The 23,221-nt window shown below is 37.9% G+C and overlaps 1 protein-coding gene across 1 annotated transcript; it reads left to right on the top strand.

Moving 5' to 3' along the window:
* Positions 1 to 1,364: 1,364 nt before the first annotated feature.
* Positions 1,365 to 16,466, top strand: LOC124283122. The gene is made up of 5 exons (XM_046719151.1): positions 1,365 to 1,758; positions 3,048 to 3,250; positions 4,399 to 4,481; positions 14,531 to 14,726; positions 16,110 to 16,466. The coding sequence occupies exons 1-5, from the start codon at positions 1,461 to 1,463 to the stop codon at positions 16,224 to 16,226; spliced, it is 897 nt and encodes a 298-aa protein (XP_046575107.1). The 5' UTR covers positions 1,365 to 1,460; the 3' UTR covers positions 16,227 to 16,466.
* The last annotated feature ends 6,755 nt before the right edge of the window (positions 16,467 to 23,221 follow it).

Here is a 23,221-nt window from a genome sequence, read left to right as displayed (position 1 = left end):
CAGCTCCTCTTTCAATCATATCCAGCCTTAAGTTTTCTAAACTCCTTCGTTTGTTTTTTAGAAACCAGAATACCAAGCCGCCTCCTGTCACCGACAGTCAATTTTCTGGGCTTACCTGCGCCTCCCTGATGCTTAATGCCATATCCATTTGCAATATTTTTCAAAACACGATAAACAGTGGACAAAGGGATGCCTGTTCTACTTGAATCACTTTAGCTGATCTGATGCCCTTGTTATAATACTCTAAAATCAACTTCCTCTTCTCTAAATCATCCATACTGAGGATCACTGAAAAGGTCGTCTGCTAGCAAGTAAACAAAGGGGGATAACTCTTCACAAACTAATGAAAAAGGATTAACGGAGTTGTCTCTCTTGAATGAAACCAAGCACTGGATAGCTGGTCAAGGTTGTTTATACCAGAAATCCAATTAAACATATTCCTAAAATTCTCAATAATTTCTGGTCATACTATATATTATGTCTATCATATTCAACAATGATGTATTTCTTTAATCAAACCGAGTTAGAATAAATGTTCAGTAACCACTGTTAGTAAGGCGACTAACGGAATCGGGTGGCCAGGCTTCCTGACTTGGTTCACACATGTCATCGTATGCCGATTGCGTAGATCGATACTCATGCTAATGATCACTGGATTGTATGGTCCAAACACGATTATTTACATATAGCTTGAATATTACTGAGTTTTGCGTTAAACAACAAACAAACAACAAAATTAACACACAGGAATGTTCCTGTCAGGATTGTTAATGTAATAGTTTGATAAATGACCATAACAAGCCGAAGATGGTGAGTGGGTGAGTTTAGTGTTACGCCGCTTTTGGCAATATTCCAGCAACATCACAGCCGGGAACACCAGAAATGGGTTTCACATAATTGTAGACATGAGGAGAATCGAACCCAGGTCTTCGGCGTGACGAGCAAAAGCTTTACCCACTGGGCTACCCCAACGCCTCAAAACCGAAGAAGGACACCGAACTCAAAGTATGTAACCGAGAACATATATATGTCATGGAAATTTTCTGAAAGTTTTAACATTTAGCCACACAATCAACATCCCCTGCTCTAATGCTATCTGTAATATTGTCTCCTCCAGTAATGTGGGAACCCAACGATTCTGCCTAATCAAAGTACGATAGATCACCATCGACAACAGCCTGATTTATTGATTTAATGGTATATATTATAGATCTTGATCTTACAAGAGTCTGAGACTAGGGTTCGTGGCAGCCTCCTTAGTACATTTGTCAAAACTCTATTCAGTTCGGGCAGAATTGATTTTATCTTCAGCCCACTATTAAACGTTCTGTTAGTGAGAATTGAAATCAATGCTTCTTCTGGTCTCCAGGGAAATACCCGTACTACGGTGCTGCCAGAATAGACAGCGTCTTGAAGTTGAAGACCTCAAGATTCCTTCTCATAAGTTGCTATATACGGATATGATTTGGGACGTCTGTTTCTGTGTCGTCGTTCTGATGTTGAAACATAATTTGGCGTGTGATAATGTGACATTTTTCAGAGATGAAGCAGTGACTGGTTCTATAAGCAACACTGGTTTATTAACTACAAGGATGAACGTCGAAAACCGTTCAGATTGTGCAGTTAACTGCTATAGAACCGCAGAATGTCAGTCATTTTTCTATAATCTGGGCTCCAGCACCTGTCGCCTCCATTCCAGTTTGTTCCGATCGACGGATTCTTCTCTACTTACGTCAGTGGGATTTGAGTACTATAGACGTGAGTATATGTGTTTTGTTGTAACAGTTACCATCACGAATCAACGTCTCCCAACTTATCTAATGCCACAATGCGATATATACACATCCAGACAATTTGTGTCCATCTTTGATATGTCGATCTTGTGTCGAAGTAGAAACATGATGAAAACGTTGTTTATTCATCACTTATAAATTCAAAGAAATTTACGATTACGGATAATTATACAGCCGACATACTATGGAACATAATCTAGGCGAATCATGGAGTGTAGGTTTTGGACACACCTTCCGGACGCAGTACCACCATCAACGGAGCCACCGTTTCCCTGTCTGATATAAAATTCATAATCATTAAAGTTGAGTTTTCGGCAACATTATACAAAGAGTTTGCTAAGAATCTTGAACGGATTTCGGATAAATATAAGCGGTAAGACTGTTTCTGTAATCAGAGAACAAGAAGTCTCTAAATCCATTGTACTATCCGGCTATAGAAAAACTCATGGTCGCTTCATTCCCTCATCTGTTCTGACGTGATCTACACATTTAATTCATATTTGTGTATCATTGAGTTATTCCACAGAATTCATACCTGCACATATACACGTTGACAGAATCGTATCATTGACCATTTCTGCATGCACATGATCACTGCCTCGTCCTTACGTTTTTCCATTTGTGAAAGGTTACAGGCCACTGTGACTCAGCACAACGAAACAGTTAGCTCAGTCTGCTCAAGGCTTCTTTCTGGATATGGCTCTTCGACATCCCACCACAAACGGTTTCACAATTACAGAATTATGGGGTTCAAAACGTATCAAAAAGACCTCGTATCAGTGACACAAGATAGCCAATGTCCTTCAACTAAGATGGCCAGCATTATTGTTTTGGTACACAGTGATCTATCAAACCACATGGAGTCTTAACCCATGTCTATGAAGGTGTTTATTTGTTTAACCCAGCATGCATCATATCAACCATATTGTGGCATCACTGTCTCACCCGTTACATGTATGAAATATTAGGAAAACAGCCCTCGTCTTTAAACATCAAGATCCGATTGTTGGCATGACCGTTGGTCATTTGTTTTTAGGGTCCAATGTATGTACTTGGAGAGCCATTATCAGTCGGTTCTCGATTGCCCTGTCTGAAACTAAAATGGTCTCTGTTTTACTTTGGAAATTGTTAATCGTGACAAGTATACACACTGAATAACTAGGGTTAGCAGATAATCTAAGTTGGAACACCAGATTGAATGAGTGCCCTTCTGAAGAAGATTATCCTATATTGTGATGTCTCATTTCGTTCTAGCCAGGGCCTGTTCGACGTTCAGACTGAACACCTTGCCATCCAGCTCTCTCACCACGTCAACCGAGAACGGCACTGAAGTTTTGAACGTGGTCTGCAATGACGGGTACAAGATGACGGACGACCCTGGGACAGTGCTGTGTGATGCTGACGGATTCTGGCCTACTATTACTGGCACATGTAATCAAATATACTGGGAAAACCCGGTAAGTACTGACTTACTAAATACACCACCTAAATACACCTGTACTGTATGTTAGCACGTCTCTCAGGAAAACAGTGAGTTGTGTTAGTCAGAAAAAACTTCTATGACACGTTCCTTTTGAAGTCATTTTATGACTTTATATCCCTAAAACATGATTTCATGTTCTTTCAAAGTAAATCCGGCCAACACAGATTTCTCTTTTCTTCAACAACTATTAGGGCCAGGCGTGGCGTATGTCGTGATGTTGTCGTAGAAAAGTTTGTTTTTTTTAGCAGGGAAAAATATACTTGTTCTCGTGTTTATCAATTTTCGTTTTGCATACTGGTAGACTTGACAACTAATGAGTTGTTACTTAAGAATTGAATTGTTTGTCCCACCCCCTCTCTTTCTATCTTTTCCATTGTCGAAGAGACGCAGTTGGACTGAGAATTGTAATAGGTAATACTTAATATTCATCAGAAAACAAAGACTCGCTTTCAATTACAAGTGCTGGCCGGTCATAGAACTATACTCCACACTGCCCTAAACTTTGTTGCATGGCTCAAAGGTTTAACACCGGGAACTTGCGGGAGTAAAACAATATTTTAGCGGAGGCTAAAATGAATTGGATTCTACTGTGGGCTCGTTGCTACCATAATTTTTTCAGCACTTTCATGTGTTATGACTTTTTATGCTTGTCGAAATCAAAAGTTATTTGAGTGAAGGTCTTTTACCGATACAAAAGACATGCAATATCAAAATTACAATGTGAAACAAATGTTATTTTTATGTCTATTTTGTATGTATAATATACATATAATTGCAGAGGTTCTCAAAATAATTCTGGGTTGTACAGAACGAACTTTACAATCGCTGAACATTATGAACTGTGTGCGGTTAAACCTGTCTTTCAAGCTCTTCGGTATATTTCTCCAACGCCATTGGTTAACATGGGAATTACAACTGCTACCACTTCACAGCCTACACGAGGTCTTGTTTGACCCGTACTTGTGTAATATCAATGAGGAGTGTTATTTCAGGGTTCACTGCTGTCATGAACCAAAGGACATAATATTGCCGTGTTATAAGGGATTCATATCGACCCCACAGGTGTAATTTGAGACACACATTGTATGGCACCAGTAACCCTCACTTCCGTCTTGGTTCCAGCCCGTGGCATTCGGCGAGAACATTCCTGGGAACATGTACGTTGGTGCCAGCATCAGATACACGGCTCGTATGACGGGAACATTGTAAGTTGGACCTTGTCACAAATACTCCCCAATCAATTGTTATCTCCAGTCAAGCGCAGTCTAAAAATGTCAAAATTGTTTAAGTGTAGTCACTTTGGATTTATGACTTACTGTGCGATTGACAGCATTCGATCCGTTGACCCGAATACTCTACGTTTTCTCACCTATCGAACGAAGCTTAAACATCTTGAGAGTTGTCAAGTGAACTCATTTGTGCGTTGGGCGTGTATTATGTTATTCGATTTATGTGCAGTTTGTATTATACTATCAATCTGAGGGGTCTCTAACGTTATATTGGTCCACAGATGAGATTGATTTTGGCAAACTGATGATTTAACCACATGGAAACATCTGTGACTTGGTTTGAGACTTGGCTTATAGGTTAGATACCAACATATAGCGATTTTCCATTTTGTGTCGTTTATATATAGCGAAATTTTATAGAACTGTCTTTCTTGATATTGCGATGGCGGTGGGGTGGCCTGGTGTTTAAAGCGTTTGCTCGTCACGCCGATTCCCCACATGGGTACAATGTGTGAAGCTCATTGGTGTCCCCGCCGTGACATTGCTGGAATATTACTAAAAGCGGCAGTAAACCAAACTCACTCACTCTTGATATTTCGACATGCCCAGTATAACCTACTGAAGCACTCCGTTGGCCTAGCGAGTAGGCCATTTTTTTTTTTCACTTTAATTTCTTTTTCGCACTTGTACAGTTTTATCCTTCGTACACAACACTATTTCAAATACATAGCACAATTGAAAAACAAGCATAAGTGAGATCGAATTGGTTATGTAAATAAGTTGTGGCATGATGACCAGAGAGTCGTGAACTTGCTATTTTTACAGAGTATGCATTATATTTATGGAGATTGTAACTGTGGTTTAATTTGGCTTTGAGACTTTCAAGGGTTGGACGTATATTTGCTAGTTTTCTGGAATACATTGTATATATATTACTTTGTTATGATAAATATCAGGTTCAGAACATCGTTACGTTTTTCATGAAAGCCCAAAAGGACTGTTTTCGGATCCAGGTTTATAGTAGTGTCTGTTTTATCTTCAATCCAATTTAAAAGGTCTTGCCACAGAATATTTACGTATCTGCATTCAAACATCAAATGAACAATGGTTTCTTTTTCAGCCTTGCAAAACGTACATAGTGGTGATTCTAATATATTATAGTTGTATAGGTCTTTATTGGTAGTGAGAATTCTGTGGACAATACGATATTGAAACCATCTTTCCTTAGTGTTATGAGAAGCTCTGAATGGTATAAAATGATAGGTATTCCATAAGACAGGTGGAAAATTGTGATGAAGGTCGTTTTCCCATTTACATTGATATCCTAAACTTGGAATAGATTTAACCTTGTTTAGTAGCGTTGTGTAGAAAATATTGCAGCCTTTCTTATTTTCATAGAGTATTTTTACATTCGGGGGAATAAAGGGTAAATGTCTTTGCTTTGTCAATATCATAGCTTCTTGCTTTGAATATTGTTTTATTGAAGATAATATTCCCGCATATTCTAAGAAATTTGTCTCTACTCTATACATCTCTTTAAACTCAGTGAAAGACAGAAAGGATTCGGCATTTTTTAATATGTCATTTATAAATTTTACATTTGCTTTTAAGTAGTGTTCATATAGTATAGATTTGTTTCCAATTTTTATATTGTTATTTGCCCAAATATACTGTTTGCAAAAGTCGGATTTCGTGTAAGGGTACCGTTCTTGTAAATCAGCCCAAGCTTCCAGAACATCTTTCCAGAAAAAGTTTTTAAGTTTTGGGATGATGTGTGTTTTCAGGTAATTTGAGCCCATTTCTATTGGGTTTGTATTTTTCACCCTGTTATTTAAGATATTGTTGAATTTAGAGTTTGTTGTAAATAACCTTCTTATCCATGATATTTTTTGAGATTTTATAGTTTCTGGTATATCTGGAACTTTCAAGCCGCCTTCTTTATAGTTTCTGATTATCAGAGATCTCTTTATTTTGTCTGGTTTGCCTCTCCAAATAAATGCGAAGATCTTTTTCTGGATCATTTGAATTGTATTCATTTTGGGGTTTGGTAGTGAGGAAAATAGATGATTGAGTGTGGGCAATATTAGGCTTTTCAGGATAGTTATTCTGCCGAATGGTGTGAGATCTCTTAGTGACCAAAGTTTCATTAATTTATCCATTTTCTTTAGTTTATCTTTATAGTTTCTTTCCACCATTTCTGCCTTATTATGTTGAAATATGATACCTAGCAGTTTGAAAGGTCTTTGCGTCCAGTCCAGATTATAGTCTCTGAAATACTGTGTACTTGAGAATTGTTTAGAACCTATCCACACTACTTTAGTTTTATCAATGTTTACTTTCTTCTAATGTTGTTTGAAAAGAACGTTCAGACCCGTCTAAGATTATAGTTCTATCGTCTGCAAACTGTGGTAGCAAATATTCTAAGTCAAACATTTTTATCCCTTTTATTTTGTCATTTTGACATAACATGTGAGCAAGGATTTCTGCGACTATGAGAAATAGATATGGCGATAGAGGATCACCTTGTCTACAGCCTCTAGTAATGTGGAAGAAGTCTGATGCAAAACCATTTATTGAAACGCTAGAATTTATGTTATTGTAAAATGTTTTAATCCAGTGTTTGATTGATGGTCCAAAATTAAAGAAGTTAAGACATTTCTCAATAAAAGACCATTCCACGGAATCGAAAGCTTTTTCAAAGTCTATCATTATCAATAATCCTGGTATATTCATATAGTCTGTATATTCCATAATGTCACTGACCAGTCTCGTGCATTCGCCAATGTATCTACCTTTCACAAAGCCTTTTCGATCGTCGCTTATTATTTTCCGGAGTACACGTTTTATTCGCGCTGAAATTACAGACGAGGCTAGTTTATACGATATGTTAAAGAGTGATGTAGGTCTGTAGTTTTTAATTTGGTCTTTAGGTTTATCTTTTTTGGGAATACATGTTCTAAGGCCCTGTTTTTGGCTTACCGAAAGTTCACCTGTTTTGAATGCGTGATTCAACGAGTTAATCAAATATTTGTTAACATCATGCCAAAAGAATTTGTAAAATTCTGCAGTAAATCCAGATGGTCCAGGACTTTTATTGTTTTTCGTATTTTTAAGAGATTGAAGGCCTTCATCATATTGTAGTTCGCCTTCCAGGCATTGAGATTCTTCTTCTGTTATTTTCGGTATAGTGCAATTTTTAAAAAGTTCTTCAAGTTCTACATCTTTTATTTCTTTACTAATATATAGATTCTGAAAGTAATCTTTGGTATGTTTAATAATATCTTTAGCTTCAAATATAGTTCCATATGCAGTTTCTAATTTAGCAACGGATTTATTTTGAAAGTTTTGTTTTTCAAGTGACAGGAAGTATTTCGACGGTTTCTCTCCCTGTTCATACCATTTCGGTTTCGATCTTAGTATAATGCCTTCTGTTTTGTATCGGTTAAGTTCTAATTGTTTTTTTTTGAGTTCATTTATTTCTTTTAATAATTTATCTTTGTATTCTTCGTTCATGGCTGCATCTAATTTGACATCAAGGTTTTCAATTGCTTCATCGGTTTCCTTTTCTGCTTTAATTATTTCTTTCTTTTTTGGAGATGAATATTTAATTGCATATCCTCGAATATTACATAATAAAACTTCAAAGAATATTTGTTCGTTTATCATTGATACTCGCTTTCCTTCAGTGGATCGACTGTGATACTGATCAACAGTTTCTTGAATAATGCTTTTGATTTCTTTCACATAATGTGGATCTTGTAATAAACTATTATTAAATTTCCAGAAGCCTCTACCCCTTTCTATTTTTGTGAATTCAATATGTAAAGAGATTATGGAGTGATCAGATCGATAACTAGGTTCTATTTTAGTGCAGGTTATTGATTTTTCCATGTTTTGACTTACGAGGAAAAAATCTAACCGTGCTTGTTTTAGGGGTTTAGGCTTTCTACAAGTGTACCTGCGTACATTTACATTGTTTGCTCGCCATGGATCATATAAACTGAGTTCATCAACCATCTCAAGTACTGCTTCCTTTGATTTGGGATTATTTATGTGCAGATAGTTGAAGGTGTCTAGGGTTTGATCTTGAACCAGATTGAAATCACGACATATTACATTTGTTTCTGTTTCCAAGTTTTTTACAATGTGTTTTATGTTATGATAGAAATCTGGCGTGTCAGTATTTGGTCCGTATATATTTGTTATGCTTATCAGTTCGTTTTTCTAGTTTAACCTTAAGTATTATATAGTTTCCATTATTTTCATCTCTTATTTCTTGTAGTATTTCAAATTCAAAATTATCTTGAAATAGGATGGCTACACCTCTAGACTGACTTGTAAATGAGCGTACTTCAGATGATCCCCATTCTAATTTAACTTTCTGCTCTATATCCTTAGTAAAGTGTGTATCTTGTAAACAGTAAAATTTCCATTTCTTTTCTTTAATTTTTCAAAAACATCAATTCTTTTCTTTTCATTATTTATTCCTTGGCAATTTGTTGAGAAAATATGTAGTTTATGTGCCATCATGTGAATTGTTTGTGCTATAGCAACCAGAGTTATTGTTTCACGTGTTGAGCAAACAGCCAACTGTACCAATGTTATAATGTGGTGCTTCCCTGTGCGAAATGAAAGTGAATATCTTATTGAAAAACATAACTGAAAGATTAAACAAAGGATGAAAGCTGTGACTTCCATCATGTAACCCTACGGCACAATGTTACCATTCCCCAACCCATGTTATTGAAACAGCTATGTATAATCTAGCGAGTAATTTTAATGTTACAGACAAATCGCATGTTGCGACTTAGCAGTGAGTGGGATAAAAGCTTAACTTTGCGCAGTTATTTTTGGCAATATTGTGATTAATCCCATTTCTAAATTCTGCCCTTGATGGAGAGTATAATGGCTAGATTTTTACAAATTTGAATTTAAAACTAGCACTAGAGCAGTAGAAAGTTGTGACATAACTTGAGAGTACAACAAACAAACCACCAGCATCCAGACGTAGATCACCATACAAGGGGCCATGGGTACTTGAGACTCAAGAAGACCCGGGTTAGAATTGATCTTCAGCAACCCATGCGTGTCGTAGGAGGCGACTAACGGGATCTGATGGTCAGACTCGCTGACTTTGGTGACACATTTGATCACTGGATTGTCGGATCTATACTCGATTATTTACAAACCGCCCACGTATAGCGTGAATATTGCTGAGTGCGGCGTTAAACAACAATAAAAAAACCAAAAACAAACATTGGTACTTGGACTCTCGTGGTATGCCAGGTAATGGATATACATTATTTCATACTTTTGCATTTGTTGTATTGAACGAGGCGTCTTCCAGTTCAATACATAAGGTCCAAATGCACTTATCTTACCTCACACATAAATGTCGTTTTCTGATTGGATGAGCCAAGCAATGTACCCCGCTTACAAGCGAGTAACATTTTCTCTGTTACCCGCTGGAAATGCCGAACTATGGGAATTCGTTTCTTACTTCGTGTTGGTAGTGTTTAGACTCAGATGTTTGATAGGCATTTAGAAATTGGTAGGGTAATACAAGACACATGATATAGACCTCCAAAATCTACTGTCAAAACGATATCTCCTAGGAGATATCGTATAATCCCACACAAGCAATATTTCCAGTGGAACCCAGTTTTTTATGATATGGGGTGTTTTAATCTAACTCTGAACGCGCGCGGGACGTATCACACATGTATACGTGAGATCACATTCCTCTGAGTGAGATTGCATCAATCAACGGCCACGTTCTGACAAAAAGAAAACAGAATAATTTTTAACTCAAAACAAGTTCTATTTAGTACTGACCTTCGAAAGGTTTGGCCAATATTCACTGTCAATAACGTCTACGCTTGCGCTGATTTTAAAAATTCATGATAAAATTTAGATGCTGACGGAAGGACCCGAGTATTGCCGAACATTGGAAAAAGTAAATCCGTATTTCCTAAGCTCGCCATATTTCACGGCTTTACTGCTGTCAGAAGATAAATGTGTATGTAATAAACAATGTCCCTATATAATGTCATCGTACATAGCCAAAGGATGGTAGTCTGTTTGTGGTATACGCCTAACATGACCTGTTATATGTATACGGTCTGGTCATGTCGTTGAAGGCGATAATTGACCAAAGGATGGTACTCTGTTTGTGGTATACGCCTAACATGACCTATTATATTTACACGGTCTGGTCATGCCGTTGAAGGCGATAAATAATTCATGGTAGCTGGAATGATATGAAAAACTGGACATTGATTTGTCTAAGAAACGTATATTTCATCTTTTAGTGCTTAATGTGTTTACAATAGTTATCCATTGTGTTGTTCGTTATTCCATGTTGTGTACACGTTCAAGTGTACTGTGGATACGACTCGATGAACTATTACACCGTCATAATGACGCATTTAGGAACATTAGCACAGTAACATGCATATCGAACACAATGCAACCCACGGAAGCAGTGGTTTTGTCAGGAAAATGTGATCTTTTTCAAACTCGAAACTTTCCTTTTAGTGGGAAGCACAGATTCTATCTGAATGTGAATCCTTGAAGCCGGAAAGGAAGTTCCTGTTTTCAGAACAGAGTGAAGGCCTTTGTACTTCCTAGCAGAAAGACATTATATACTCTTAATGCTCAATGGCTTTCTCTGCTTCAGGTTGCTTTTAGATGTTTTGAACACTACATGATTGCTCTTTGTATACTCCCACACTGGGAACTACATATTACATACAAAGTACTTCTTCACAAAGGACCGTCTCCGTGGTGTAGTGGTTAGAGCGTCCGCCCGGAGAGCGGAAGGTTGCATGGTTCGATCACCGGCCGCGTCATACCAAAAGACGTTCTAATATGGAACTTGTTGGTCCCTGCCTGGCACTCGGCATTAATATAATATAATGGATACAACAAGGACCGGCCGGCTCGGAGTCTGTATAATGTGTCTGTGTGGGGTATTCATGCTTAGCTGCGGCTTAACCAGCATAAGTCTGGGCTAGTACAAGCAGCCACACATACACACGCATGCACGTTGCTGTCATATGAACGAAGTATTCTTAAGTGCGACGTTAAACCCCATTTCACCTCACCTCACGTCTTTACAAATATGCTTATTTGAGGTGATGGTGCCAGATAAGATATAACGTGGTATTGAATCAGTTTTTGTTTAGGTATTAGGTGTACCCGAACTTGTTTGTAATTCACCTGAAAGGTTTAGGTCCTTGTTATATCATGAAATACACAATGCCATTTTAGAAAGTGGTCAAATGTAACATATGTTACCTTGGTAAGAAACCCTATGATATCAGTAGTAGGTTTAGGTCCTTGTTATATCATGAAATACACAATGCCATTTTAGAAAGTGGTCAAATGTAACATATGTTACCTTGTTATATCCTTGTTGCAATATTTGGTGGTTGACATTCCTCACCTTGGTAAATAATATTCACTATAGACGTTTGCACTTGAGAATGTTCTGGGAATACTGCTATTAAACGTTAAGGTCAAATTCTCTCTCAATGTCAAATCCTTAAAATAAACAATAATCATGACAACTGGAGCAGCCTTACGGTAGTCGAATGTAATGTGGAAATTACAGCCCATTCAGTGGTCAGTTTTAAGTGACTTACTTTGAAGGTTAGAGGGCATGGGTGACCATGGTACTGCAATTCGGTTTGATGAAGTTGGTACTGTAAGCGCGCCAGAAACTTTAATTTGGGGTTCGAATCCCGATTCGTCCCGATTATGTTTCTAGGTTTGTAAGCACCCTTGCTCGTGGATTTACCAAAAGGTGATAAACATGTGTGCCCTCCATCACTTAGGGTCGGTATATATATCGATTACTGGTGACAGCAGCGTTGCACCTAACCCATCCACTCACACTAATTCACCGACGGCCAAGTCAGTTTGAGTTCAATGTTGATAGACAATAACTTTCTTAGTACTTTCTGTTCTGAAGTCAATCTATATGTATTTTTCAAACCTGGAAATTCTGACAGTTTTACTATCAACAACAAAACTTCGGTACCCACAGTCAAATGCACATGTTCAGTCAACTGTGTACAGATATCAACATTCATTTTGATTTACAGTTAAGGGAGGTTTTGAAGGATGAGAAAATGGGCAGCATATAGAAACAAAGACCATAAAAAGCAGAAAAAGTATTGGAATAGGTATAAAGTATAAAAAAAACCTATTCCAATATATGCCTTTACTCAACGAATCTTCTTTTTGACATTTCCAGCAGTGAATTATGCTGTTTCTTATGGGAAATATATTCGGAATGAACCTGATATTTCATGGTCGATCACGCCAAATATCCTGCTGTCAGTGATTGATTCTGTATGGATCTGTAACTTAACAGATCTGTAACTCATGTCAACATTGTCTGAAATACAAGAACAATGTGTAAATATTTGATAACAATATTTCGATTATCTTCAAATACAAAGAATGCAAAATTTAATTGGCTATTCGAACTGCATCGAACATCAATAACTTGTTTCAGTTGGGTTATTTAAGTATGTCGTCATTCGTACATAATATATAATGTATACAAGACATTGTCGATGATCCATGTCTATGATGATCCATACTGGGATTGAACAGGGAGCGCGCCTGATTGGAACGATATAATTAGAGTGGGCAGGTTTGGATTAGAACGGTATGTGAGTATGTGTCACCATGATTGGGATGATAAACACCATAAGTGAGAGGGTTAAACCCATGGTTGGGGACACATAGTCCCGACCAACCGGGAGTAAAACAAGAGACGCAATCGTAGCAGTTACGTTTGAGGTCACTTGTGTCTCCCCGTTAAACGTTGATTTCTACGTACTAGTAACCTGCGAAAAAAACATGCAGGATGTAACGTATCGTATAGAACGTATTCATATTCCAGCTACGTGTACATGTAACTACTATAGCTGTCTGTCTTCCAGATATCTCGGGGCGGTGGGGTAGCCTAGTGGTTAAAGCGTTGGCTCGTCACGCCGAAGACCCGGGTTCGAATCCCCACATGGGTACAATCTGTGAAGCCCATTTCTGGTGTCCCCCGCCGTGATGTTGCTGGAATATTGCTAAAAGCGGAGTAAAAACATACTCAGTCAGTCAGTCCAGATATCTCGGTGCGCGGTGGACAGAAACAAAAACTATTTGAGAGTGTCACAGTAGGAAATCTCAGATAATCTGAGAGAAGTTTGGTACATTTATCATGACAGATACATATTTGTGAATCAACTTTCTTATCTGAAGTTGTAGTGACACTGACGTGTTGCAAATATTTATATACAGTTATACGCCGAGATGCAGTTTCACCTGAGTCGGATGTGACGATATCATCTGCATCTACGCTCTAAATGATGGAAATGATCATTGGTTGCCATTGTGGCCATTGATGTCTTGTCCCGGCTCTGTTCTTTCATCTACATTTCACCTATACCACATGTAACTTTCCATTCTAGATTATTTGTCACTTAATTATTTTTTAGAGTAGATTCGCCTTTTTCAAATTTGATTAGTATTGGCATACAACTGTTGTAGTTTGAATCCATCTTGGGAGGTGAGAGATACGTTAAGATCTATGTGACCTCACGAAAATGTTCGACACTGCACCACTTGTTTACATATGGAACTACATGCTTCTAATATATTCTTTCTTAACCCAGTTCCCTGTTGTTTTCAACTGAACAATTGACTTTCCCTTGAGTGTTATAGTGACTGGTTCCATCACTTTGTCAGGGCACGTTTACCTATTTGAGAAGACTCGGTATCACCACTATGGGATATCGACTCATGAACTCATGCATATAAAATCACATTCACACAATAGACGCTTTTGTTACTGGATTCTCCTGATTATAAACTAATTTTTGTGCCGCTTTTTTATGAACGTTATCAACATCTTTTATCGAGAAACCCTTGGTCTACGGTAAGGAAGTTAGAACAAGAAGTAAGTATATGATTGTTTTCCAAAGGATACGACAGAAATCTTCCTTCATGTCTTCCAGGTACACATTAAACATCTTCTCTGACGATTCAGACATTGTTATGCACGTGCATGCTCGGGACTCGGGTTTGGTGTCGTGGAAGCAGAGGCAGAATGATACATGGATCCGCACCGACAGTGACGACACTCGAGACCCTTTCAGGCCTCTTAACACGACATTCACGTGCCTGGTCGAGACAAAGGAGGACAAGATACAGGTGGGAATGTCATGTAGTGGCATCGCACACTATAAACTACGGTTATAACTAATTAATAGGGGCCACTAATTTCAGTCTGTTCTAACCGCTGATCATTATACGCATTTCGGCTTAAATGAAGAGTAAGTGCCGGGACCAAAAGTATAGTTCTTTATATCCGTCTATACGTTACAATATACCTCAATTCCAGTACGATATACTTGTCCTTGAAACACACAGCCTTAAAACCCGCGAGTCACGATCTCCGTCTCTGTAACAAACTTACGCCGACGCGCTTGAGCTTGAACTCACCAATGAATCGAAACAGGTCTGCTTAACGAACACTGATCAATACTCAACATATATCTACACTGAAAGAACGAGGCCTTTTTCCAATCTTTAAAATACAGAATTTTACTACGAATCGGAATCTATCTGTAGATAAAACGCTGTATAACAGGAGGAAACTATTCGTGCTACCAGACGGTCAGTTGGCCTTGAGATAGTTCATGATAACGTGAGTCGAATATTTGCCACATCGTTACTTCTCCTTGTTGATTCCCAAGTTGAAACAAATTCAGTCGTTAACCGCGAATATTTCCGCGAAAAAGTAAAAAAAACACAAAAAATCATCAAAGCAATGTGATGTAAATTTAAAGAATTGCCTTACAATATTACAATGGCAGTACTAAACTTTGTGGCAGTTCAAAGTCAAAGGCATAATACAAAAACAATGACTGCGGTAAAACAACAGAGACGCTGACATTTACCTCACTGCAATGATAAACCAACAGAGTATCCAGGGTATAATAACTGTCACACACAATGCTGGTCTTTCTAGTAACGTGAGATGTAACATGCGATGGTAGGCACGAGTCCCCCCCTTCCTCACAATCAAAAAGGATTTAAGATGTTTCTACAATTTACTGTGCATAACTGGACAGGCCAATATGGTTGTAGTACATTCCAGAATTCTGTCTGAAAATAGCACACACCACTAGTTCTCACTGAATATCACATGCTCAATGTGTTACATTTGAAACAATCTTACACAATCACTATCACTGCCACATAACATCCTCCACATGGTTCTTCTAATTTATATCGCGTACCGTGATTGGATAACTATTTCAAGCATCCTATCATTTCAATGGGACTTGCGTGAAGGGTATTGTTGGGTTTTGTTGTCGAATCAGTGAAGGGTATTGATCACAATGGGATGCATATACGACGCTCTGGATAATCATGTTCTCCTGAATGTAAGGAAACGTGTCGTATTGAGGTCATTGCACAATTCAAATTATTAAACATTTTAAGCGAGGTGTTAGGAAAAAGCCCACACTGACATTGGTTTCACATTTTATTTCCGTTCTTTGATTTCCGTTATCTTTCTCTATGTTCCAGTTCTCAGTGAATGGATCAGAGTACTTTAGCTTCCCATACATCCATGACCCGACTCGCATCTACAGATTCGTCCTGCAGCACAACCTTGAGATCCTGGAGGTCGACATGCAGATATAGCCCCGAGCACCACGAGCACCATGATGAACGCGTGACATCAACAGTCTGTTACATGACTGCTTGAGAGCGATGTAACTGTACTTATGTAAGGGGCCGTGGAGTAGCCTCGTGGTTAAATCCTTGGCTCGTAACGTAGCGTGGGCCCATTTGTGGTGTACCCCGCATTGATATTGCTGGAATATTGATAAATACGGCGTAAAATCATACTCACTCACTCAATGTGGAACCGTAGTTCTGTGAAAATGTACGTATGACGTACTTCTGAAATTGTGAACCCAATGTTATTGTAAGTCGTCCTTTGGTGACGAATTTTGTGAGTAATTAAAACATATTGTATTAATGACAAATATGGATTGATAAAAATATATCCAAGCATATACATATGAATACATAGTGGGGTGGGTGGGTGGGGGGATGTGAGGGTGAGGCAGCAATGCCACGTAAAATGACATTTATGTCCGATGATATTATTTTATAACAATATTCTTTGAACCAGCAAACATCTCTATGCGGATTACAAATAGAACATAATAGACAGCGCACAGCATTCCCAAGTTGACAACCACACTTAAAAAGCTTATTTACTGGATAAAAATGTATTCTGTATAACTGGCAGTCTAGTTTGCTGGTCAAATATCTCAGGCTTTTAGTGTTGACATGTAAATGTATAATACCATACGAAACGAAAGGAGTCACAGAGTCTTGAATAAATCTTGTTTGAGCCGTAAATAATAAAACAGGTACACAATTTCTGACATCTAATGTTAGATTGTTCCACAGTTTAACTGTTGAAGGTAAATATTAATCAGTCAAAATCTGTCAGATAGTTGAGAAAGATTATCGAGTTCCTTACGTTATACTGTGTTTATGACCTACTGAGGACGATACAAATTCTCTTAAGAACAAAGGAACGATATCATTTTATATTTTGTAAAATATACACAGTTTGATTCCTCCGTAGTTCGGACAGCTGTTCCCTATCCGTTCCAAAGTATGAGAATAATTTGGACGTATTAAAAATGAGGTCTCATAAACAGTGTACATATTATATTTCAAGAGGAACTTTAATTTTCTCAAAGCACATTGGAAGTTTTCTTGACTCGATTATCAGTATTATGATAACCATAGCCAGTATGATAATATTCCCATTAGAAGAAAAGGTTAAACCCAAATGTTCATGAAAATGTTCAGCTTCTATCTTACAACCATAAAAATGAAGCTGGATTTGTTTACAGTGTTCTTTAAGGCTAATTACCACAGCCTCCGTTATTTCAGGATTATATTTGACCGAGTACTGCTTAGCCCAACTGCTTAAAATGTTGAGTTTTCATTCATCGTTTTTTTATGCAAGATGTTTTTTTGTAGATGAGGTGCCATAAGCGAAAGGTCTGTTATACAGAGTAGTTTATATGCTATTTCATTAACATAAACAATGAATAGGAAGGGGCAAAGTACCGTGATTGACATGAATACAGAGAAAGTAAAGTGGTAACACCGATTGGAATTATAAACCAGGGCCTAGATTTTCGAAGCTCTCTTAGTGCTAAGATAGTCGTAAGTGCCATACATTAACATGAACTTACAACTATCTTAGCTCTAAGAGAGCTTCGAAAATCTAGGCCCTGGGCAGTAAATGAGTGAACTCGATGTTAAATATGACTGATACGAATCCAGATTTTGAATGTTTCTACTACTTAAAGATTAAACAATAAAAATACAGGTCTCAGTTTATCTTATAGTTATGACGGATCTTATTATATGACGATAGTCGAAACCAATGGTACGGAAAGATTGCCGGATTGTGTGACAACCGTTACATAAATAACATCTGACATTGAGTAGTACGGTTTAGAGCGACGCAATTCGACAAATGGGTTATGCCCCTTAGACATCGCCCTGATCATTTTGATGACACGAGCTGATTATTCTTCCCTACTCAACTGACAAGCCATTGACATGCGCGTCATAGTCGTATCTGTATGGTTTTGTTTGTTTGTTCGTTCGTTCGTTCGTTTGTTTGTTGTTTAACGACACGTGCAGAAATCGTCGGTCAATTACGGCGGTCTGTAAACATCATGGAGCAGGTAATGCGGTAGTTGGCATAATTAGCATCGATCGATGCAATTAGTGTATCATGACATGCATATCATGGCGTGTATCAGCTAGCCCTGATCACCCAGTCGTTTCCTCTTAAAACAACCATAGGTACGTCGATGCTCATGATGATTATCACCGGATTGTCTGTTCCAGACTCGATTGCTGATTGCAGCTTTAAACGACAAATGACCAAACAAAAACAACAGTCCTAGTTTACCTAAGACCAATTTTCACCTGGATCTTCAAGGGTTTCTATATATCTGAGTCTCCACGGCCGCGCTAAACTCGGCCACCTTACTGTACAAAACTGAAATATTTCACAATGTCAAACAGTACACTACTGCTAAGAAACAAATTTATTGATTTTTTTTATATTCAAACAAATATTTCTTTGAAAACAAAATATTGTTTCTTTCGACTTAATCTATAAAAGCTTCTCTTGATATTGATTGTGTATACTATCATACATCAAACGATGAACAAAAACATACCATGGTGTCAGAACATGTCAACCCTGCCAGTATGTCATCATGTTGCTATAGCCTATAATAATGTGTCCCCAGATACAAATAACCTGGGCATGCAAGCTCATTACATAACAGCATTGTCTGTGTCTTGCCCGCGGACGAAATAGGTAAGGTTTTGTAAGTTAAATGCTGAGGAACTACCACAGGTCTTGTACGCATCATCTGCATCAATATTCGCAGGGGAAAGTATTCTAAAATTGAAACCGACTATGGTAAAATAGATTTAGTCAAAGGCACTTGTAACTAAGGAATAATCATTATGTCTTGAAACACTTGTCGAGCATTCAACAAATCACCCATGAGTTATTTATATCTCAATGGTTTTTAAACAGGTGAAAACGTCCTATCATGTTTTGTCGGTGGTGGAGGTTGGTTGGTTTGTTTGTTGTCTGGACCACACAATCCAGTGATCAGCAGTATGTGCATCGATCTACGCAATTGGCATACGATGACATGTGTCAACCAAGTCATTGGTTGACCACCCGACCCTGTTACTCGCCTCTTACGAAGCATGGGTTACCAAAAGACAGACCTCCCAAAAGACAGACCACCCATAGGACAGTCTCAATGAGTACACTAATTAGCTGAGCCATGCTGTCCACCCCTTTTTGAATAATGAGCTGACCCAGAGTCACTACAGAGTATAGTAACACCACACTCCTATCTCCTGTGACCTTCTCAAAACATATTACTAATCATTTTACTGAACTGAACAGAACCGAAATTTTATTCTAAAAACTCACACATAGTGACACAGAGAACACACAGCATATTGATACATATTCATACATATTGATACATATTAATACACTGAACAAAGTCCAGTTTTGATAAATTTGGCAACTTTAGAGTTTAGTAGTGATTGGGGAAGAAATTGATGTCTGAGGGCATTTACTGCTGGACAGTATAATAAAAAGTGAAGTTCATCACAGACGTCTAAATTCACACTATGGTTCCATTCTTTACAATACTGGTCAAACACAGTCAACGATTGTTGCAATCCATCACTTGTTTCAGCTAATATGACAGTATCATCAGCGTAAAGTAATATCAACAATTTCATAAAGATACCAAGCTGGTCCTCAATAAGCTTGTTTACATGTTCGAGGTCAGTTACATTATAAAATTCAGTATAAAAATATGTATATAACTGGAGAACAAGATGTAATATAATATATAGTTATTTTTACCATGACTTTTTCCGATCACCCTTCTAGATGGCTACCTGTATGCCAAGAACAAGGTGAAAGGAGAAAATGATGATGTTGAAGTGACTTTTAATAAGTGTTATCTGTGCACTGACAAACATGTGATGTAAAATAATATGGTGGTTGGTCTAATATGTTTGATAGGTACATGTATATAAATTATTGTTTTTGATAATATTCACAAGTAAATGTGATCTGGCAAATATATGTTGATGTAATATGTCTTAATTTAAAAATCATAATTCGTTACATGAATTGATAAAACTATAGTTAATACCTAATGTTGTCTTTTTTATCTGGGCACATACCATTATTATCAAGGGTACAGCTTAATTAAGCCTTGTGTAACCAACCATAAAATGTATTGTTTTAAGCGGTCTGTTTTTTGGGAGGTCTGTCTTATGGGAAGATACCCTGAAGATCAATTCTAATCCGGATCTTCACCAACCGTAATGTGTCATTATAGCCAGTGTAAGAAGAATGTAGAGTGTGTAACGCACTGCCCCAAATTAAGGTTTCACTGGGCGGTGGGGTGGCCTAGTGGTTAAAGCGTTGGCTCGTCACGCCGAAGACCCGGGTTCGAATCCCCACATGGGTACAATGTGTGAAGCCCATTTCTGGTGTCCCCCGCCGTGATGTTGCTGGAATATTGCTAAAAACGGCGTAAAACCAAACTCAGTCAGTAAGGTTTCACTATACAGCCCTCCTCTGTGTAACATGTTGCCCCAAGTGCTGCTCACAATATGCACTGTATGTGTGTTACTGTCGTCCAAGTGCAGCCATGAGAGGTCTGGAAACCACTCTCTATTAGGCATTAAATCGTTTTTCCTCACTCACTCGCAATATCGGAATATTAGTAAGTTTCAATTTGTTTCAGTAAATGAACTTGTGACATCGTCAGGCTCAAAGCCGTGATACGAAAGGAACTATGACAAACAGTTACAAATCTGACAAAATGAGTAGTGTTGCAGGTGTTAGATTTTCACAGGTCAGTGAAACCTACGATTACGGCTATGGTACAGAAGAACCATGAATCATTAACAGGCTGTAGTTTGAACGCCGCCAAGGGGTGTTATATTTAGTGCTTCAGACTACATTATATTTCTAACATGATGTATACAATGTAGACATTTTACAACCAATAGTACAGCATTTCAGTATCCATGAAAAATGTGAATATATTGGCACTTGTTGTCATGTCACATAAAGGCCTAGCATTGCATGTGACTAGTGTCTGTTGTATGTGCCAGTATCGCTTGCATAACAACCACCTGAGTATCTATCGACTGATTACAATTGATTAAACATAACGGCTGTCATACACCAGCAAATACATTAATTATTTCCCGTTACAGCAAGGTCTTTCTTTTACATTATTTCAGCAAGTGAATATTATAAGGAATATGCCGCCCTTCTAACGGAAACAGATACAACAGTGAGGACATGTTTTTATAGTTGGTAATTAGCTTTTCATTTCCACGGTGTTTCAAGGCTGTTATTGAGTCAGGCCTCGGGTACCACTAATATATTGATGACTACGGCATTACACAAACAGACAACTTCCCTTCATGTACGCGAACTGTTGTGTCAATTGTCAAAACAGATAGGATGACCACAAATATTTAAAGATGTTTTACTTTCCCCTAAGCACCTGCTTTGAAAAGATCCTGCTTTCAAGAAAGAATCTGATGTTCTCAAACTGAAACATTTTAAAGAGACGTTTTAAGGATTTACTAATAATATTAACTGCAGTAACAGTTTCACACAAAGTGTAATAACAATAAATGCATTTTGAATGTAAGTAATGCATCTTTCTATGCAGATTTATGGAGACGACTATAAGGTCGTTATCCTCAGTGTGCACAATCGAGCTAGCTGAAGTTGTCAGGTATTTTAATGGTAATTGAAACACACTACTATCTCTTTGGAGACATTATCCACAGCAGGGCAACAACTATGACTTTCAACAGGCAACTTCGTCACCGTGTAATGCCGTGTCAACACGTCAACCGCATTCTGTAGGTGCATCAAAAGGTTCCTTACCGAACCGCCTCATTAACAGTTTAGTCATTACCTGGGTTGGCACCAGGTACATGCAGAACTGTACCAACCAGTGAGGAAGATCATCATATAACCTCAAAGCCCAGTGATACGGCTAATTGTGCTTCCAAGTCACCGTCAGTCACACCGAGCTTCGTATCGACAGCATCTGAGGTTCAGAAGACCAGATTGGAGCGGTACACTGTTCAGGTTCCATCTGGTTTCACCGGGTTTCATCTGGACTGCTCTGTTGATCGTGTAAGAGGGTACTGAGGTCCGGAAAATGGTTTTAGCGTTACTTAAAGGTCACATGCAACGTAAAACACAACTTTGCAGATTCTGATAACTTTCGGTATGGACCTACAGATACAAATCATCAAAAAATGCAAATTCAACTTATTAAGTTGAAAAATAACGCGATGAAAAAAACCGCGCGAAATCGGAGTTCAAACGATTCACTAAATTCACCCCAGCTTGGGGTAAAAAGTGGTTTCAACAGCTGGGCTGCGCTCATAGCGCATGCGCAGTGAATAGGTTCGCGCAGCTTGGATAGGTCGTGAGGGTGTCCTCCCATTACGCAGACAGCCAGTTCGCAGACACCTTAAAACAACAACATTAACGGTTCAGTGAACAGATTATCTACTACCGGTTACCTACACATTATAATGGAATAGTCCAAATAAAAACACAGGAACAAACTGAAGCTATATTATTTATTTTGAAAGATGGACGAAAAGACAGTAATTTGAATTTTTATTGCTGCAATATAAAAACAGTTTATTTTCATAAACATTTCGGTTTAACCTTCTAGTCTAACGGGAGTCGGCATCATCATATTGAAAACATTAGCTTAGCTATTAGAAATTGCGACACTGTTGTATCATATAAATCAAATAAAGACCTAAATATTATTGATATGGAATAAATAGTTATATGTTTTGCACACAATATTAAGATATATGACGAGTGCACTTAATTACGATTTATTTAGAATAAATATTTAAAATATGACGCATCATGTCAATGTGGCCATGGATGTGAGAATGTTTTTCATTACTTCCTTGAATGTCCATTGTATACTACTCAAAGACATAAACTGTTACAATCTTTAGAAAGTATTCTT

The sequence above is a fragment of the Haliotis rubra genome, unplaced genomic scaffold (genome assembly GCF_003918875.1).
Source record: "Haliotis rubra isolate DU_JTF1 unplaced genomic scaffold, ASM391887v1 Scf31, whole genome shotgun sequence".
Lineage (NCBI taxonomy): Eukaryota > Metazoa > Mollusca > Gastropoda > Lepetellida > Haliotidae > Haliotis > Haliotis rubra.
Note: the sequence above shows the minus strand (reverse complement) of the source record. Positions and strands in the feature narration are given on the sequence as shown.

Coding starts and splice junctions, on each gene's coding strand:
- LOC124283122 (XM_046719151.1), top strand. CDS start 1,461: ATGATTTGGGACGTCTGTTTCTGTGTCGTCGTTCTGATGTTGAAACAT. Junction 1,759..3,047: donor GGGATTTGAGTACTATAGAC/GTGAGTATATGT, acceptor ATTTCGTTCTAG/CCAGGGCCTGTTCGACGTTC. Junction 4,482..14,530: donor GCTCGTATGACGGGAACATT/GTAAGTTGGACC, acceptor CATGTCTTCCAG/GTACACATTAAACATCTTCT.